The sequence below is a fragment of the Equus caballus genome, chromosome 12 (assembly GCF_041296265.1).
Source record: "Equus caballus isolate H_3958 breed thoroughbred chromosome 12, TB-T2T, whole genome shotgun sequence".
In the NCBI taxonomy this organism is placed as follows: domain Eukaryota; kingdom Metazoa; phylum Chordata; class Mammalia; order Perissodactyla; family Equidae; genus Equus; species Equus caballus.
In genome coordinates this window covers 39,597,590-39,617,703 of record NC_091695.1, presented here as the reverse complement: position 1 = coordinate 39,617,703, position 20,114 = coordinate 39,597,590, and the positions used below count along the sequence as shown (strand labels likewise).

The 20,114-nt window shown below is 41.6% G+C and overlaps 2 protein-coding genes across 2 annotated transcripts in view; one reads left to right on the top strand and one right to left on the bottom strand.

Annotated features, from left to right (window-relative positions):
- Nucleotides 1-20,114, top strand: part of LOC138916548 (uncharacterized) — a 276,582-nt gene that overhangs the window by 93,151 nt on the left and 163,317 nt on the right. The gene's annotated exons all lie outside the window — the stretch shown is intronic.
- On the bottom strand, nucleotides 6,045-8,782 carry LOC100629936 (mammaglobin-B-like). The gene is made up of 3 exons (XM_003362654.4): nucleotides 8,620-8,782; nucleotides 6,831-7,018; nucleotides 6,045-6,251 (listed from the first exon to the last, which is right to left on the bottom strand). The coding sequence occupies exons 1-3, from the start codon at nucleotides 8,672-8,674 to the stop codon at nucleotides 6,213-6,215; spliced, it is 282 nt and encodes a 93-aa protein (XP_003362702.3). The 5' UTR covers nucleotides 8,675-8,782; the 3' UTR covers nucleotides 6,045-6,212.

The following is a 20,114-nucleotide window of genomic DNA, read 5'->3' as shown; positions in this document are numbered from 1 at the left end:
CTGCCGAACCGGGGTGCCAAATTGTTGGGAGGGGCACTCTCTTTCTCCTGGATGATCTTGGGGGCTTCTCACTCTGCCCTTGGTATCTGCTCTCCTGGGGTGTTAGCTTGATGAGGACACCCTGAGATAGTTAGTTACCTATGTGTGGTGCTTTCAACAAGGCTGTGAGGGACCTCTGAGATCTGTGGTGTTCCATGGAGGGCTGCCAACCCCTCTCCCATTTCCTCTCAGAAACCACATGCAATCCTTGGGTCACTACCCTTCATGGAAGAAGAGAAACTTTCTTTTACCTAATTGCACTTCCTCTGAATGGGTGGGGGTGCTCCAGCACGTCCACCTCCCGACATATGGTTGTGTGGTTCTCTCAGACATCTTTTGTGTTGTGTGAATGTCCCCTGTCAGAATATGAATGTCCTTTTCACTGTATCTTAGGGGGGAGAGTTCGCAGGGAGACCTCATTCTGTCATGATGCTGATGTCACTCTCAGCTCATGGCCCTGAACCTGCCCTGCTGGCAGAGTCCTTAGCCACAACTTGGTCCTTGGGGTTCACTTCTGGATTCTGAATTTACTGTTTTAAGAGAATATAGTGACCTTTGTCTCTTATAATAGTTGTTGGCTTAAAGTCTATTTTATCTGAAATAAGTATTGCCAATCCTGCTCTCTTTTGGTTCCTACTGACATGGATTACCTTTTTCCATTCCTTCACTTTCAGCCTATGTGTGTCCTTAGATACAAAATGAGGTTCTCATAAGCAGCATTTGGTTGATTCTTTTTAAAAAAAAAATCCATTCAGCTACATTATGTATTTTGACTGGAGAGTTTAATCCATTTAGCATTGTAAGTAATTATTGATACCTAAAAAGTTACCATTGCTATCACATTCATTGTTTTCTCTTTGTTTTGTTCATATTTCCCTCTCCTGTGGTTTTTCATTGTGATTTATTGATTTTTTTTTTTAGTAATTTGCTTTGATTCCTTTTTCTGTTTAAAAAATCTTCTATAGGTATTTTCTTTGAGGTTACTGTGAAGCTTATAAAAAGAATATTATAGGTATAACAGTGTATTTGAACCTCATAACTTAATTTCAATTGCATTCTAAGCTCTTCACTTTTCCTTCTGCCTCCTCACACTTTATACCTCTTGTTACACTGTATATCCCTTACCTTTTTGTATTTATACTTAATTTTAATATTTTTGACTTTTAAACTTTATACTAGCATTAAAAGTGACTTACACATGCCCATTAAAGTATTACAATATTCTATATTTGTGTATGTATTTACCTTTACCCATGACTTTCATAATTTCAAATGCTTTTATTTTGCTGTTTTGCATCTTTTTGTTTCTATATGTATAATTCTTTTTAGCATTGTTTGTAAGATAGATTGAGTGGGAATGAAGTCTCTCAGCTTTTGTTTCTCTAGGAAAGTCTTATCTTTTTGCTGCTTCATAAGGGTTTTAAACTTTATTCTAAGAACAATTATAAGGAACTGAATGGTTTGAATCAGGGGCTTCAAAGAGCTGTCCTCCTACATATTGGTATTAATCCTTTTTGTTTTTAAGTTGGCAGTTAATCTCATATAGTTTCTCACCCTCAACCACATGGCCATTAACATGTGTCTACTCTTTCATCACATGACTGTTGAAATTATATGTATACAACAGTCAAATTGGTTTTACATATTGTTACTAATTTTCTTATAATTTCTTAAAAGCAGAATTGTTGAATCATTTCCTTCACTTTTAGGGATAGTTTTTATTGGTGTGGTATCTTTGGTTGGCTGTATTTTCTTTCAGCATTTGGAATATATCATCCCACTCTCTTCTGGTCTGCAAGGTTTCTGCTGAAACATCTACTGATAGTCTTATGGGGACATCCTTGTATGATGCAAGTTGCTTTTCAACTGGTGGTTTCAAAATTCTCTTTGTTTTTGATTTTTACAGTTTGATTATAATGTGTCTCAGTGTAGGTTACCTTCAGTTCATCCTAATAGGCCTCTTTGGGCTTCATGAAACTGAATGTCCGCTTACCTCCCCAGATTCAGGACAATAACAGCCATTATGTCTTTAATGAAATTTCTACCCAGAGTATTCTCAGAGTAATGGGCCTACACATTCTTGTTCAGTGGTGTGTAGACCACCAACAAACACCTGAAGCTACGGATCAGCTCCTGGCATGATAACCTTGTCAGTGTTCCTGCTCTCCATGGATCTCCTCACACAATCAGTGCTGGGCACAGGATGCATTTACCACCAGTGTCCCTTGAGCTGAGGCAGTGCTCCAGACCTCTGACTCAAGAACACTTCATCCAGTCTGGATTAAGATTCTCAGATCCATCCATGACCATGACAGGACAGTTTAATCCCAATGGAGAATTCCCAATGGGACATGTGTTAACCTAACAATGTACAGAGGTAATCTACTCCATAAGCCTATACACTGAGCATTGTTGTGTATGTTCAATTTTTACTCCTTTGAGTCTTGAGTAAAGTGAGCTTTTCTCTGGGAAAGTCAAAAGTCACCAGTGATGACCTCACTAATCAAACTGACATCCTCTGTTTTCCCCACCTCAGTCACCTTGGAGTTGTTTGCAACCCATCCCCTCAGACAGCCAACACTCCACTGGTCCATGTGAATTTCCCAGTGGTCTTCAGGCATGCGCGGGGATGGGAAGCTTATGCCTCTAACCCTTTCCCTACCTTCTCATCACCCTCCAGCTACTTTGAACCCTTTTTCTGGAACGTTCATTCCCTGGACTGTTTTGGGAGCTTTCAACTACATTGCCTTACCTAGTGGTAAGGTCCATTTTCAACTGCATAGTTCTGACATATTTGGCTACGGGAAGTTCCTCTGAGCAAACCTCCTGTTTTTGGACCTTCAGCTGCCAGCCACTTGGCACAGGGATCCTGGAGATGCTGCTTCCCTTTGTGCCTGTCTCTGATATTTCTCTCAACACTCCAGTCTGCCTGACAGTCTGGCAGTTGCTGGCACTGTCAAAACAATCCACCATCATTCACCTCAACTCTACATAGTAATGCAGGCACAAGCCCCTCTGACAGACACTCTCCACCTTTATCACCAGACAAGTGGTGCACTCAGGAAACACATGACCATGTAAACAGGTGCCTTCACTCCCCTGGGGGAGCTCACTGATGTCCCAAGGCTGACAGATGCCAAAGTGGTCGAAGTGCTGATATTGAGTAGGGGTCAGGGCATTCATGGGCTTGCCAGATGTAGAGGTTTACATTTCATTCTGCCCTCTTGGAAAGGTCCCTTCTTGGAGCTGCCATTACTCAGAATCCTGAGGCCTTTTCTTCTTTCTAAACCAGTGATCAGTAGACAAGAGAGCGAGAATTTCAGTGACTTTAGCCATTTGTGTCCTTCTCATTCTCTGACACAGAGTCTTCTGCTGCTCCATCAAAATGTCCACTCCTCCCTGGGAAAATACACACACCCCACATCACATGGACCAGGGCCCATTTCTGAGCAGGTATGAACTTCTGCATATCCTATAGTCCATCTTCAGTTCTTGCATACAAAACTTTTCTCTTTCATCTATTCTTGGGGTCCAAGAGAGAGAGTGTACTGAGGTCCCCATTTCTGGGGAAGAGAGTGAGGCAACATCTTCCTCCCCACTGTGGATGCACTGAAACACCAAGAATGAATATGGCCCATGAATTCTTAATAAATAGTAGTGTGTGTGTGTGTGTGTGTATATGTGTAATATTGGGATCTTTTAATGTGTGGCTCCCAGGAAAGGATCAATTTTCCTGGGCCTAATGTTGTCATGGATCCTGAGGTATTTGGATAAGAGGGTTGGAAATGTGTTACTTCAAGTTTGGGGAGTCACGTATTTTGACCCCTTCTCCAAAAAAATATATTAAATATTATATCTTACAACTGCATTGATTAGAGATGAATATACCTCACACTAGTTCTTTGGTATATATTCATTATTATCATAGTGACTTTTGCTTAATATTTTTAAAGAAATTGTAACATTTTTGTGGAACTTTAAAGGTATCGTGTATCTAATTCCATATACGGGTTACGCCTGGTGGAAGAGCCAGTCCTGGTGTGTGGTAAATTGTCCTGAGAAAGAGTCAGGGGTCTTCCTGCATGAGAGGACAGCCTAGGAAGGAAGAGGGACCTGCTGAGATGTGAGCAGAAGGGGTGGTACTAACTTATCCCTGGTGACAGGATGTGGGCACTGATAATGTAATGCTCTGATTCGATGACAACTCACTTGCTTTGCTTTATTCCTACAGAACACACACATTTCCCTCAAATTTCATTGCTGTGTAGATTAGTGTGGGAATGAGAAAATGGACGACATTGCCACTTGAAGGGACGGGACTAGGGGACATCACACAACTTAAGGGGGCACCAAAAATATAAGTAATTAGGGTACATAACATTTTAATGAAATATATTTTTTGTCTTCATATAGTTTCTTTTTACTTTTTATTAAGATTATGATAGTTTACAACCTTGTGAAATTTCAGTTGTACATTATTGTTAGTTGTGTTGTAGGTGCACCACTTCACCCTTTGTGCCCTCCCCTCACCTCCCCTTTCCCCTGGTAGCCACTAATCTGTTCTCTTTGTCTACATGTTTAACTTCCACACAGGAGTCGGGTCATACAGAGATTGTCTTTCTCTATCTGGCTTATTTCACTTAACATAATACCTTCAAGGTCCATCCATGTTGTTGTGAATGGGACGATTTTGTCTTTTTTTATGGCTGAGTAGTATTCCATTGTATATATATACCATATCTTCTTTATACAATCATCAGTTGATGGGCATTTAGGTTGGTTCCATGTCTTGGCTATTGTAAATAATTCTGTGATGAACATAGGGGTACATGGGACTTTTGGAATTGCTTATTTCAGGTTCTTTGGATAGATACCCAGTAGTTGGATGGCTGGGTCATAGGGTATTTCTACTTTTAACTTTTTGAGAAATCTCCATACTGTTTTCCATAGTGGCTGCACGAGTTTGCATTCCCACCAAGAATGTATGAAGGTTCCTTTTTCTCCACAACCTCTCCAACATTTGTCACTTTTTGTTTTGGTTATTTTTGCCATTCTAACAGGTATAAGGTGATATCTTAGTGTGGTTTTGATTTGCATTTCCCTGATGATTAGTGATGGCGAGCATCTTTTCATGTGTCTATTGGCCATCCGTATGTCTTCTTTGGAGAAATGTCTGTTCCTGTCCCCTGCCCAATTTTTGATCGGGTTGTTTGATTTTTTGTTGTTGAGCTGTGTGAGTTCTTTATATATTATGGAGATTAACCCTTTGTCGGATAAATAACTTGTAAATAATTTTCCCAACTAGTGGGGTTTTTTTTTGTTTCAATCCTGTTTTCATTTGCCTTGAAGAAGCTCTTTAGTCTGATGAAGTCCCATTTGTTTATTCTTTCTATTGTTTCCCTCGTCTGAGGAGTTATGGTGTCCGAAAAGATCCTTTTGATACTGATGTCAAAGAGTGTACTGCCTATATTCTCTTCTAGAAGACTTATTGTTTCAGGTCTAATCTTTAGGTCTTAATGAAATATTTTTAAAAATAAAAATAATGTGATGTATAAATTTTAAAATCAATACAGTATTCACCCCTGCTTTGCATGAGTCACCTTCCTGGCTGGCTCTGTTCCCACCCCTGCACACCTTGGTCAGGGACAGAGAGAGCCAAAGAGGACCCTCATTGTGCAGTGCAGGCCTCAGTGTGGAGATGAAGCCTGCAGTGCGTCAGGAACCTGATCACGCCCCAACCAGCAGAATCTCAGTGCCTGAGGATGTCAGAGAGAGTCCTGGGGGGGATGGGGTGATAAGGGGCAAAGTCACTTTTCCAGAGAGACAATCAAGCTTGGGCTCATTATGGGAAGGAACACAAGCTTTTCAGATTCTCCAATCCCTCACCTGGGAGATCTTAATGAATATGTGTGAGTGTGTGTGTCTGTGCATGGGCGCGCACACTCATATGTGATCTACGAGGGTCTCTAAAGCCTCCCTTTTAATCAGATAAGAAAAAAAGAACCTGTGTTTGCAGATACTTTATTGAAATGAAAATGCAAATGAGGTTTCAACAATTGTCTTGCAGTAGTAGATCACAAGCAAAAAAGGAAGTAAAATTGTGGTTTATAGCAGTTGACAGTTGGTTTCTGATCATTCTCTATAGTCCTCTCAGCCAAAGGTCTTGTGGAAAGTCAAAAGAGAGCACAATATAGGCTATTGTACATTGTTTCCTGGAAAAAAACACGGAGACGTCACTTAGATTTTCAATTCTCTCTTACAAAGTAAAATTCTGTAAAGCAACATTCCTTCTTATTGTTTTCCTGGGTTTGTTCACACACATCTGAAATCTAAGAAAGTTAGTGCTGGGAGTGTCACTAACTATGAAGAAGGGGATCTTTTTGCTGATCACTCCCAGAAATTAGTGGCTTCTTGAGAATCAGAGGTTTTTCACTTTGATAGAAAATTGTGTGTGTGTGCGTGTGTGCCTATGTGTGTGTGCATATATGTGTACTGGGGAGCTGAGAGTTGTGTAAGAGTTTTCCTGAGCGATATTTTACCTCTTTTGTCTTTTCTGTCTTTTGTCTTTTCCCTTTATCATTCGCTAAAGATCCCACAAAGTCAAGAGGAGAATCATCACTGGGGCCCTCATGTCTTTCTTGATGTCCAACTCATCAGACTCGCCAATAATGAAATTCGCTGAGATAAAATAAGGCATGTTCTCATTGATTTGGCATAATTAGTGACAAACTAGGAGCCTGCTTGTCCCTGTCCAGTGGTTTAGCAGTGCATAAGAATAAAACTGAAATTACCATCATCTTTCCAAAATTGCTCAGAGTTTCATTTGACTGGATGAGAAAACATTGTTTAAATTGTGCTGCGACCTCCCTAGCGGCATCATCCGATATGAACTCTTGAAGAGCTTCTACATATTCAGTCGTGGACAGTTCAGGATCAAGCGTCTTTTCAACCACATCCTCAAGAAGTTGGCAGCCAGACCCTGGATGAAAACATGAAAACATGGGCTCAATTATGGAAGTACAAACCACTTTTGCAGCATAACTATGATGTTTGTCATCTTCTTACATTCCAGCAAAGACATACATTCAGAAAGATTATGGGGAATGGTCTTAAGTTGTTAATCCAAGAGACTAAAGTCAGCATCTTGGATTTCCTTTAAGCCCTAAAACATCTGCCCTCCACCACCTTCCTGCCTCCATAACCCAGAGAAGCCCAACATTTTGTAACCATGATTAAGGAGGATGCTCAAGAAATCAGTCGCTCTGATTTAGTGAAACAGATTAAGCATTATCTGGTCTTTCTTTGTTCAGACTCATGTGATGCATTACTATGATTATTCAGAGCATCAGTTCCCAGTGTTGTAGATGTATTGGGTTAAGGATACTGTCCATTAGCCCTATTGACATTACTTTTGGCAACAAAAAATAACGCATGAATAAATTCTTGTTCATAAAGTGATCTGTTCTCGCCACTTGAGTTGTGTAGGGAAAGGGGCTCTGGAATTGGATTAACAATAGCCAGATTTTCATCCTTCGCTCTGGAATTTTCTATTGAGTTGAACTTGAGCATATCACCTTTTTTCCCCTCAATTATTTTATTTAACTCATAAAGGTTTATAGTCTTGCATAATTTTTGGTGTACATTATTATTTATCAGTTTCTGTATAGACTGTCTCATACTAAGCATTAATAGTCTAATTTTTATCCATCACCATACATATGTGCACCCCTACCCCCTTTGCCCACCCCCAACATCCTTCCCATCTGGTAACCACTAATCTGTTCTCTTTATCCATGTGTTTGTTCATCAGTCACAGAGCATATGACCTTTAACACATCTGTGCGTAATTCAGGAACAAATGAGGTGGGATGTTAAAGGAGCTTGGCAAGTTGAACAACGCACACTACGTGGCTGACCTATTATTGAAGATCAGATTCCGGGTCTCAGGGCATTTTCCTCCTTCTGGGTCTTCATTGCTGATAGGAGACCTCCAGAGGGTGTGAGTTCTCCCCAGTCAGAGTTGATCATGAGGAGACTGGGAGCTAAGGGGCATCCTGGTAGGTTCAAATCCACTCTACAAATGTGTGAAGAGTGGACCCCCAATTGGAGTAGGACACTGGGTTACACATATAGCCTGAGCCTTTCCTACAGGGAGGTTTCCCATTTCCACATTGAAGGAAACTCCATGAATGCCTCATTCAAGAAACCTCATGTGTGCCTCTTTCAGGAAACCAGCTAGAGCCAATGTTGGGGGGCCATGAAATCATATCTTTCCCTTCTCCCACTGAAATATCTAATTCTAATATTCAAACCCAAGACTCATCCTGGTTTTCACGGTACCTGTGATGATGGTGACATGCCCCAAATAGCATGACGTGCTACATGCAGCTCCATGGCAGAGGCAAAGCCCGTGAGGAAACTACCTTAGTTTTCTTGAATTAATGATAATCCTTTGGCCTAGTACAAGCAGACACATTATTTTGAGGATGTTTTGTACTGGGGTTTGGGGACCAGGAATTCTTCCACAGGGAAGCTGACAACAACTTTTAGCCCAAGGCCTGCCCTCCTTGCTGTACTCACCTGCATAGCAGTAAAGTGGGAGGGCCACCAGCATGAGGACCGTCACCAGCTTCATGATGGAAGCAGCTGTTGTTGGCTGGTCTCTGATGTGGCAGGGATGAAGGGAATCACTCTGGTGGGGAGCACCCAGAACTCCTCCTTTTATTCTCCTGGTCACCACTTTAATCCCTCCCATAAATGAGGAAATGTGTCAGATGATAAACTTGGCATTGGGCCTGGAAACGACAGTGAGAATCAACCAGAACCCAGCCAGCCTGTGCTTTCTGTAGAAACCAAGGTGGTGGCGCTTTCTAGACCCCAAACAACTTGAGAAGTGCAATAACAATACAAAACTTTAGGTAAAATTAATGTAAAAGTCGTTTCTAAATAAAAAAGCAAATTACACCATTGTGACCCTGTGTTGTCATCCGGGTGTTTTTAATTATTATTGTGCTCATCATTCTCTCCTTCTCCTCCTCCTCTTCTTCTTCCACTACCTTCTCTTGCATTTCTCCTTCTTCTTCAAGGCACAAAAAGCCTCATATCCTGTGAGTTTGTTCCTGCCGGTTTACCAAACACCTGGGCTTGATGCAATACCACATACCTCCTCCAGGAGGCAGACTTCCCTCGTCCACAGACACTTTTTCACTCAGGTGTTTGAAGTTTGGCAAACGTCTCACCTCTCTGAAGGCTGTTTTTACGAAGAATATCTCACTTAGTTAATTTCTTACATTCATCGACTGTAAATCAATGATTTAATTTTCTTTTAATTTTTGTTAGCTTTTTAAGGTTTTTCTTCCACTGATTCACAGGATGATGTAATGATGTGAAGAAGTAGAATAACTGATTGCTTAGGGGAGGCAGTGCTGAATGGTGGAGGGTGATGAGATCTGGGCTCATGCAGGTGTAGGGTTGAATCTTGGATGCAACACCTAATCATGAAGTGTCCTTGGGCAAGTTAAAGCAGTGGTCACTCCAAGCTTCCTTTTCCTCATTTCTAAAATGGCCACAAATGATACCATGCCTGTTTTTATACGGAAGACAGACTCTCTATATAAAGAGCCATCACAGGACTTAAATCATGGTAATCATGAACAAATGGGAGGTTTCATCCATGCATCCATCCACCCATCCATTGTTCAACAATAACCATGAGCTTCTCCTATGACGGGGCCCTGTGCTCTGTGCCACAGATTCAGTAGTAGGAACACATCGTAGGAGGACCTTGCTCTGGGGAGCTCACCTCTTACCTGTGAGGCAACAAACAAACCTGCAACTGAATGAGTGATATTGGACGGTGACTGTGTAAAGAACAACAACGCAGCCCCTAGGGGCAGCGTCCTGCACAGACGTCCAGGCAAAGCTATAGGAGGAGGGACTTTTAAGGTTGGATAAGTGGACGATGATATCCAGGGGAAGATATGGAGAAGAGTGTTCTAGGCAGAGGGAACAGCAAGTACAGAGGGCTGAGAGCAGATGGTACTTGGCAAGGTAGGAACTTGTTCTTCCTGGTGTCAAGAGAGGGACAAGACAGCCTCATGGGATGGAAAAGCCACATCAGTTTTAGCAGGGATGATATGAAGGTGATAGGAAGTAGAGAAACAAAGTTGATTTATGTTAAAAAAAAAAAAAAGAAATGAAGGAGAGAGCCAGAAAAATGAGTCAATAGTTTATCTGTGAATGCATTATTTGCTGTCAGGATTATTTGTGACTCTTTGTTTCCATCCTTCACTGGAGCATAACTTGCCAAGAACAAAACTGATTTAGAAGGATTCTAGAAATACAGACGGTTATGTTCTCAAGTGTGTAATTTCACACAGTTGACATTCGCTGGCGATTTTCATTCCAAAGGGAAGTGAAGGTTAACAACGAAATAGAATAATGTTTTTGTCATCAGGACTTAGTGGGGACTCTGCCTAGAGCCCTACTTGTTATGGACCTGCCCTGTCACCTGCTGGGTCTCCAGACCCTTCAGAGGTGTCTTACTCAGCAAAAAATAAAGTCCCACCCACACGATGCACACGGTTCCTACAATGAAGAAGTTGTGCTGTCTTTGCCTCCGTGTTTTCTCTCTCCAACTGATAATGATCATTCTCTGGTGATCAAAAACAGTAACATGACCCACAAAGACTCTTTTCAAGCCAGCATTTACAGTGAGAAATAGGAGAAACCAAAAAATCAGAATAGTGGTGCTGCTCTTCTGACTTTTTGCTCTTCCCAAAAGGAGCTTTGATCAGGTCCCCATGTTAAGGTCAGAAACTAGGGGAGTGAAATGGACTTCAGTGTCAGTGTTGGTGTGATATTTGTCGATCACCTCCTATGACAAACCATGGTGCAAAATTAAATGATTCAGATTCTACCTGGAATGAGCTAGTGTCTTCAGGGAGATTTACAGTATGTGGTGAGAGGGAATTATATTTGGCCTGTCCTCCGGCTCATAGACTCTTTGAGATATACTTACACTAATGTTTTGGTCATTTGAGGCCTTGCCATACTTAATAAAAGTAATAACATTCAGTGAGAGTGACTCAGTGACTCAGGTATTGGCACAAAAGCCTGCAAAAGAGTTATTTTGAAATGGAGAGGATCTTAATTGCTTAAATGTTAAGTTAGTCATATCAGCCCCACAGTTTTTGGAGTACGAGATACCGCATGTTTCTTTTTTTCTCATTCATTCTGTAAAACTGGTTCTGCCCTCACCTCCAGGTCTGTTGGGACATTAACCTCAGACATGTTCTTTGGAGGTAAGCCTCTTCTTCCTTAAGATCCTGCTGAAGTCTGGAAGTCTGGTGGAGAGGTAGTTACTCAGGACAAAAACGTTAGGAAAGGCCCTGGTCTTGGGGACATCTTTCTTTTTTTCCCAATATTTTACTGAAATCATAAAGGTTTAAACGTTGTATAATTTTGAGTCTACATTATTATCTATCAATTCTTGTATAGCCTACATCAAGCTCACCACCAGTACTCTAATTTTTATCCATCACCGTACGTGTGCCCCTTTTCCCCTTTTGCCCACCCTTCAGCCCCCTTCTCCTCTTATAACCACTAATCTGTTCTCTTTGTCCATATGTTTATTTTCCACATATGAGTGAAATCATGCAGTATTAGTCTGTTTCCATCTGGCTTATTTTGCTTAACATCATACCCTCAAGTTCCTTCCATGTTGTTGCAAATGGGATGATTTTGTCTTTTTTTCATGGCTGAGTAGTGTTCCATTGTCTATATATATACCACATCTTCTTTTCCAATCATCTGCAGCAGGGCACTTGGATTCCTTCCAGGTCTGGACTATTGTGAATTATGCTGCAATGAACATAGGGGTGCATAAATCTCTTTGGATTGTTGATTTCAAGATCTTTTGGATAGCTGTATTGTATGGTATTTCTATTTTTAATTTTTTGAGAAATCTCCATACTGTTTTCCATAGCGGTTGTGCCATTTTACATTCCCACCAGCAGTGTATGAGGGTTCCCTTCTCTCCACATCCTCTCCAATGTTTGTCACTTTCTGTCTTGATAATTGAAGCCATCCTGACAGGAATAAGTTGATATACAATTATAATTTTGATTTGCGTTATCTCAATAATTAGTGACGTTGAACATCTTTTCATGTGTCTGTTGGCCATCTGTAAATCTTCCTTGGAGGAATGTCTGTTCATATCTTCTGCCCAATTTTTGATCTGTTTTTTTTTTGTTGTGTTAAGTTGTATGAGTTCTTTATATATTTTGGAAATTAACCTCTTATTGGATAAACGATTTGCAAATATCTTCTCCAGGTTGGTAGGTTGTCTTTTCATTTTGTTGATGGTTTCCTTTGCTGTGCAGAAGCTTTTCAGTCTTCTGTAGTTCCATTTGTTAATTTTTTCTTTTCTTTCTCTTGCCTGAGTAGACCGTATTCAAAAAATGTTGATAAGCCGAATGTCAAATAGTGTACTGCTTATATTCTCTTCTAGTAGTTTTACAATTTCAGGTCTTGCATTCAAGTCTTTAACACATTTTGTGTTCATTTTTGCATATGGTGTTAGATACAAAGCTTTGAGCAAGGAGATAAATACACAGGCAAAGTAAGAAAACTTTAACTCTCTTTCAGAGCAGAGTAGCAAATACTTAGTTATAATTTAAAAGATAAAGGGAAGGGAAGCATCGAAAGTAACTATAAACACTTCAACTTAGTCGCAAAATCACAACACAGAATAGAATAACTTGTGACCACAATAACTCAGAAGGGAAAGAGGAGTGGGTTGGAACCTGCTCAGGCTAATGGAGATAAGAGGCTCTCAGAAAATGGACTAGGACTATCTCATGTACGAGATCATTTATACAAACCTCATGGTAACCACTAAACAAAAAATCAGAGCAGAGCTGAAATCCATGAAAAAAGAGAAAACTGAGTAAACCTCCACAGGAAACCACCAAAATGAAATTGCAGTCAGAAATACAAAGGAAGAGAAACAGTGGAAATATAGAACAACCAGAAAACAAGAGATAAAAAGGAAGTATTAAGCCCTCATATATCAATAATCACTCTAAATGAAATGGATTGAGTTTTCCAATCAGAAGACACAGAGTTGCTGGATGGATTAGAAAGACCCAAGAATATGCTGCCTCCAGGAAACACATGTAAACTCTAAAGACATAGTATTAGAGTGAAGGGATGGAGGAGGATACTGCAAGCAAATGGCAAGCAAAAGAAAGCAGGTGCTGCCACACTTATACCAGACAAAGCAGACTTCAAGGTAAAAAAGACAATGAGAGACAAGGAGGGACAGTATATAACAACAAAAGGGACATTTCACCAAGAGGACATGGCGCTTATGAATATATATGCACCTAAAACTGGAGCACCAAAGTATATAAAGCAACTAGTAACAGACCTAAGGAGAAAAATTAACTCCCAAACTATAATAGTTGGGGACATCAACATTGCGTTTACATCAGTGGACAGATCATCCAGACAGAAAGTAAACAAGGAAATAGTGGATTTAAATGAAACACTTGATCCGGTGGACTTAATAGATATGTAGAGGGCATTCCATCCAAATACAGCAGAGGACATCTTGGTCGTCACTGAGATGTTTGTTGTATACGGTGTCCAGGCCATTCCTGGACTATGTGCCTTGTTTGCCTTGGACCCAGCCTGGGTGGAGATTTCACAGCCATGTCTCCTTGTACAGTGGGAACAGTCCTATGATTATCATGAGGCTTGAATAAGCTATAACGTGTAACTCCTCAGAACAGGGCTGGGTACAGAACAGGTGCTGTCCACATGTCAACTACCAGAGCTTAATTTTATAAAAATGAGAAAGGAGTTATGATAAACTTAGAAAGATGACTAGGACCATTATAAACAAGTGAAGTCTCTGCTTCTACTTTACATTTTCTAAAAGATCTAGAGATAATCATGTTCAGACCTGAGGCCAAAGTCCTAAGTTGAAAATAAAGCACTGTATTTGATCCAGGCTTACTTGATATTTTCCTGACTCCTTCTTAAAAGAGTTTTATTGAGATATAATTTACATACCACTTCTTCTCAAACACAGTCTTCATTCTGTTGGCCCAGTCATCTTCTCAATACTCAGCACCAATTCATGTTTTCAAAATTCAATAAAACACGAATGGCAAACAATTACATAACACTTGCTTGATGCAGGGCCCTGGTGAAATCCTCTTTTAATCTTCACATCTACAATCTAATGAGCAGAGTGATGATGAAACTTACGGGCTAAACTGGAGTACTTTGGAGAGTTAAAGAGGTCATTAAATGGATGGAATGCCAGGACAGCAACATATACCAGGAATCTCCTGAGCAAACTGACATGTGTGGTCACCCTCCCTATGAGGTGGGCATATCATTTCTCCCCAGCTGCTCAAAATGACACAAGAGAGGTCAAATAACTTTATCAAGGGCACACAGGTAGTGGATGGCAGAGCCTAGGGAAGGATCCAGGAGTTCTGATTTGAGAGACAGCTCCCAACACTATTGATAATTTGAGTTTGAGCATTATGGACCTTCACTTTGTGCCTCAGATGTGACCTTGATCTTGTGACCTTGACTCCCACAACTGCCCAAGTTGAATTCCAGGTGGATTTCTGTGCAGGCCCCACAGTTTCTACTTGAGGCCTTTGCTCCCTGTGAACTCCCCACCCCCTCTGTCCTCACGTCAGTCCCACTGAATTGAAACTCCTTATTCATTTTCAACCCCACAACAAAGACAGCCCACTTCCTGTGCCTTTTTCTTGGCCCTGAGTCTCTTGGGACTTCCTTTCCCAGAACTCCATTGTTCTTTGAGTGCAGATCTCTCCTGCCATCCCAGGACCTGATCCTACGGCCCCTCCCTCCCTGTTCAGGCTCCTTGAGGGCACAGTCTCTGCAACTCTGGTCTTTGTGTGACAATAGCCAACATGTGGCTACCTAATTAATTGTTGTCTGACTATCTGCAGGACAGATGTTGAATTTTTACAAAGAAATCTATAATTATATTACGTTTTATTATTCCCTCTATTTAGAGAGAGAAGCTCATTTGGAATCTTTAGTAAAGTAAGTGATCAAAGCAACACTAAAACCAGGCATCAGCATGACATCCTGGTGCTAACACCAGTTTCTTTCTGTTCCTGGATGAGGACTTTGGAGTCACAACAGAGCGGGGGAAGGTGAGGAGAGGAGGAAGTGGGAGCCCATACCATCAGGGACTGGGCCTCCTCAGTCTCCTTGTTCCCTGGAAGTAACTAGCCATTAGCTTGATCCAATCTAAACCGGATCCATCTATTGACTTGGTCAGTGAGCCAGATTTGGAAGCTGGGGAAGGATCAAGTGTCAGCCTCGGGTAATTCTCCTTGGCTCATTCACCAAAACCCTGAACTTTACACAACTTAGTTTTTCTATAAAATGTATCATTAAGTATTTAATCCCATATACATGTGACCGTTCATATATTTCATTAAGTAACTACATCAATATCTTCTCTATTTCTTAATAATTTTCCCTCAACTGCATGCCCACATTTTCTTGCTAAGTATAGGCATTCACAGTTGTCAACCTCTGGTCCTTAGTGGTATTACAAGTGGTGTGGAGGACCTGATATAAAGTATTTCCTCTGCTAGCTCAGTGATTCTCTTCTGGGGCTGGTTTATTCCCTCCTTTCACTCATCCCTGTGGACACTGTCAGTTTTCAGGGATGTTTTTAGTGTTGCCACATGGTGGCTGGTTTGCTATTAGCATCAAGTGGGTAGAAACCAGGGATACTGCTAAACAATGTGTGATGCTCAGGACATTCACTCACAAAAAAATTCTTTAGCCTTTAATGTCAGTAGGGTCATGATCGGGAAACGATGTTATAGAGAAATAGCATCTGCCCTTGTGCTGGAAGGTCAGTACTGTAAGGTAACTTCACAGTCAATGGACAATGAGTGAAGCCCCAGTGCAGACAGACTCTGGCAGGACTGTAGGCATCGTATCCCCCAGTAGGTGGAGCTCAGCTTCACAACCATGCCTATGCCCGGATGCTCCCTATATTTTCTCTCTTCTGTCATCCTCATCCAATTTATCCTTCAAGATCCAAGTGAATCATCACCTCTTCACAAAGTCCTCCTTCATGGAGAATGCAAGCTCATGAGGGCTTTGTTCACCCTTGAATTTCTATAGGCATCTAATTTCTATGGTCAAATCTCGTTCTCAGTCATATATCTTGTCTCTCTTTAGTTCTCACTCTCTCATCTTATAGATAAAGTTTCTTGTCATTTAAGATGATAATTATTTTTAAGAAAATATAAGAAATTGTGTTTCACTGAGTCTGGCCACAGTTAGCAAGGAAAAATGTTACTAATCTCTTTATTACCTCTAGTGTTATTAGCTACGGTGGTTTTACAACATAGGGACCTATGTGGAAGATGACAGCAGTATGATCTAGCAAGGAACGCTCGCTGCTTCTCTTCTCTGTGCCAGGCACTCTGCTCAGCGAGGATGAGGAAACCAGATATTGTCCTGCAATTATGCAGCTGAGGTCCAGGTGGGCTTGCATCAGTTAACTGACTACACATTTGTAAGTCTACAACCTTTTAATTGTGTCAAAAGATATGCATTGCACAAGCAGAACATCAAAAAGAGACATTGACCAAGTTATTGTGGTCAGCGACCAATTCCCCAAGGATCAGAAGATAGACCTGGAATAGCGAGTCAATTAGACAGGGAGGAGGGCAGACCTGAAAGGGCATGAACTACGAAAACTAAAAAAGGCTTGAGCAGTTGTGAAGAGCATTTGGAATATGAAAAATATGTCCCTCCCTGATGGAATATACTGTGAACCTGAGCCTGTGCCAGCACAAGCTTTGTTCAGCAGATTATGGAGATGTTCTGACAGCTCAGCATGCTGTCAGAGAGGTTGAATGCTTAATTCATCTCCATGGGCCTGTAGACGCAGACCGTGAGCCTCATTTCCTCCTCCATATATTTCAGAGAGAGAGGTATATCTAAGTTTCCTTATAGTTCTGAAAAGTGGTGATCATGCGGTTTTCATCAGTGCTCTAAACTAGGAACTGGTGACAACACATGAGGTTTGACAAAGAGAACAGGATAATAGTAGTCGAGATTTTTTTGAGTTTAGTATGTGCCAGATCCTGGTAAATTTACACACAGACAGACAGACACACCCAGTTTTTCATTCCACAAAGCCTATCATGGGACATTTTTCTTAGCCACCTTTTTCATACGAGAAAACTTGGTTCTTTTATATAAACTGAGTAATTCTTGTAAGGTCTGAGACTGTGAACAATCTGAACTCAGGTCTCCATGGTCCTCACCACCATGCCTCATGCTCCTGGTGGTAGAAGCAGGCTGCCTACAGAGATCTCCCACCGTACTTGTTATTGATGTGGGTACCACTGTGGCCCTCCACTCAGACTTATCCAAACCTTGCAGTGTGCTCACTGATAACACATGCCCCTTGTTAATAAAGGTCTTTCTCAGTGGTTTTCAGTACTGCTGCCCCACAAAATCACCAGCAGAGTTTAAATAGTACTGGTTTCTGGGCATCACCTAAGATCTACTGAATCAAAATCTTCAGAGAAGGGAGTCAGGGAATCTGTATTTTTCAAAAGATCTCAAGTGATTTGACTGTACAATCGAGACTGAAAACCTCTGGCCAGGAGTGCGAGTGCTCTCAAAGATACTTTCATTTAAGCAGGCAATTTCTGGTAACAGAAAATGCTTCCTACTCACACAGAGCAGGATGGCACAAGAGTGGAATGGCAGCTGGTGAGCATACTGCTTCAGCTGGCTGTTGTCTTCATCTCCCTTAAAAATGAAATTGACCCAGGTAACAAAGCTAGGTTTGAATAAAAGGCTTGAGCTCATGGAGGAAGAGGAAGTGTGCACCCACCCTGTTCACCTGTCTCTTCATTCCATCATCTTCCCTGCTCGGAGCCCAAGAACAGAAAAACCCTCAATAACTGTGATTTTTGTCTGGCTCCTGACACCTCAGGACTCCTTGGGAAAAAAAGAGCATTGAGTTAATTTAATCATCACATCAACATAAGATGACAGGTGAGTGGCTATTCCTCATGGTAGCCTTGCTCTTCGTGGACTGAAAATGTGCACCTCTGCGTTGTTGTCAACTCCACCAGAAGCAAAGACTCAGGCTTGGAATGAGCCAGGGAGAGAAGAGATGAAGGAGTCTTTCCACCAAGAAGCTCTACCAGGGTGGAATGTGTTCAATAGTGTTTTAAGGTGCCTCTGTGTGAAGACAAAGGTGATGGAAGGGGAACTGAGAGAGAGGATAATTCTTGTTCAGACTTGATCAAAATGCAACTGAATCAAGCTTGGTTGGCCATCAGCCCCCAGAGGAGGGGTCAAAGCTGGGTCTTCCTACAGCCTGTCTCTGTAACCCAAGTGCAGCCATGTGCAAGCTTCCCAGTCCCCTGATTTGCCCTCCTGATGTCGAACACACCTGTGCCACTACACTGTCACAAAGAACATTCCTACAAGGATCAAAGACTCAGAGGAAACTAAATACATTTACAGAGGTGCCTGAATGTCCTCCTGGGAAACAGAGTAGAATCCCTCTGGGTTGCTCTCCTGGAATCTGCCTTACTTGGGAAGGAAGTAGGTGTGGGGACTGTGACACGGATGGAATCAGCCCTCAGTGAGGAAGAGAGGACTGGAAGCCAGACCTTGTGACCTGCCATGTGACATATGGGCAGGACCAGTGAGGCTCTCTAGGTACAAATGGCCCTGGACTCCCTACGCTCCTGAGTCCAGCTCCTAATTGCTCATTGTTTGGTAAACCTGAAAGCCCAACCAAATGAACCACAATGAGGCTGCCCGTGTCTGTCCTGCTGGTCACTCTGGCCCTTTGGTGCTAGGAGGGTTATTATCATTTCTAGTCCAGCACCAGCTGTGGTAAGTAAGCTTGTCTGAACTAGGTGAAATTAAATGGGGTGATCAGATCAAAATCCAAACCTTTCTTCTACTACTGAACCAGCTCCCCACAAAGCCCAGGCCTACTTTTATTAAACCAATACTCTAGAACTTAAAAAAATCAGTGAAGGCAGATTTTAACAGTTTTCTACCTGAAGCCTGACTCCTTGTCTATGATCTGTGTTTGAGAAGCAACCTGACATAATAAGATTTGGATGTGAATCATGGCTCTGCCACTTACCAGCACTTTGACCTTGAACAAAATGTTTAATCTCCCCAAGTCTCCTCGTGTCACTGGGCTTCACAGCTACCACCAAGAATAGCTATGACAACGGAGAGTGATGGAGTGTGTCAGGAGTCCAGCTCTAGGTATCGAGCAGACATCTCATAGTTGTCAGATATCCTCCTTCCAGTAATTTTCAAGTACCAGTTGAGTCCACAGCTTTTTAACTCATAGATTCAGATTCATAAAGTGTTACAGATGGAAGAGTTTTGGGAGAGTTCTCAGTTCAGGAAGAGCCAGTGTTCTCTGAATCTCTGGATAACAAATCTTCAAATGGGCTCTGTGAAGAAACAGCAGTCAATATCTCTACAAACATTGCTAGTTTTCTAGGATTGGTATCAGGAATTGGAGGAGAACTTGTACAGCCATCAGGGCTACAATTTCTATTTTTGTAGATTAATTCTAGCCATTCATTCAACAATACGTTTGCGTGTCTTCATGCCCCCGATACTGACTCATTCTTGTGGAGTCTTTCTCTTTCATCTGACTTTCTATGCGTCCACTTCTTTTCCTTTCTGTCCTCTGATTTACCCTCTCCAAATACTCTGCATGGTTTGATCTCTGACCAGGGCTCATATCAGAGCCAGTTAAGGTATGTCCCAGGTGGCAGGCTGGTTGCAAAAACTTGGGGGGATGGAGAATCCAGATGAGGAAAAGTGCTTACTTCCAGTCTCAGCACAATTCCAGTGGGGTCAGGAATGAGCCTTCTTTCCAGCTCTCATCCTTTCTAAGAAATTCTGTACATCACTGCAGAATGAAAGAGCCAATCATATCTTTGTGTATAAGCTTCCAATGTGTTGAAACTGATTATATCCATCTTTTT

Coding starts and splice junctions, on each gene's coding strand:
- LOC100629936 (XM_003362654.4), bottom strand. CDS start 8,674: ATGAAGCTGGTGACGGTCCTCATGCTGGTGGCCCTCCCACTTTACTGC. Junction 7,019..8,619: donor CCCACTTTACTGCTATGCAG/GTGAGTACAGCA, acceptor GTTTTCATCCAG/GGTCTGGCTGCCAACTTCTT. Junction 6,252..6,830: donor GCAATTTTGGAAAGATGATG/GTAATTTCAGTT, acceptor GTTTTTTTCCAG/GAAACAATGTACAATAGCCT.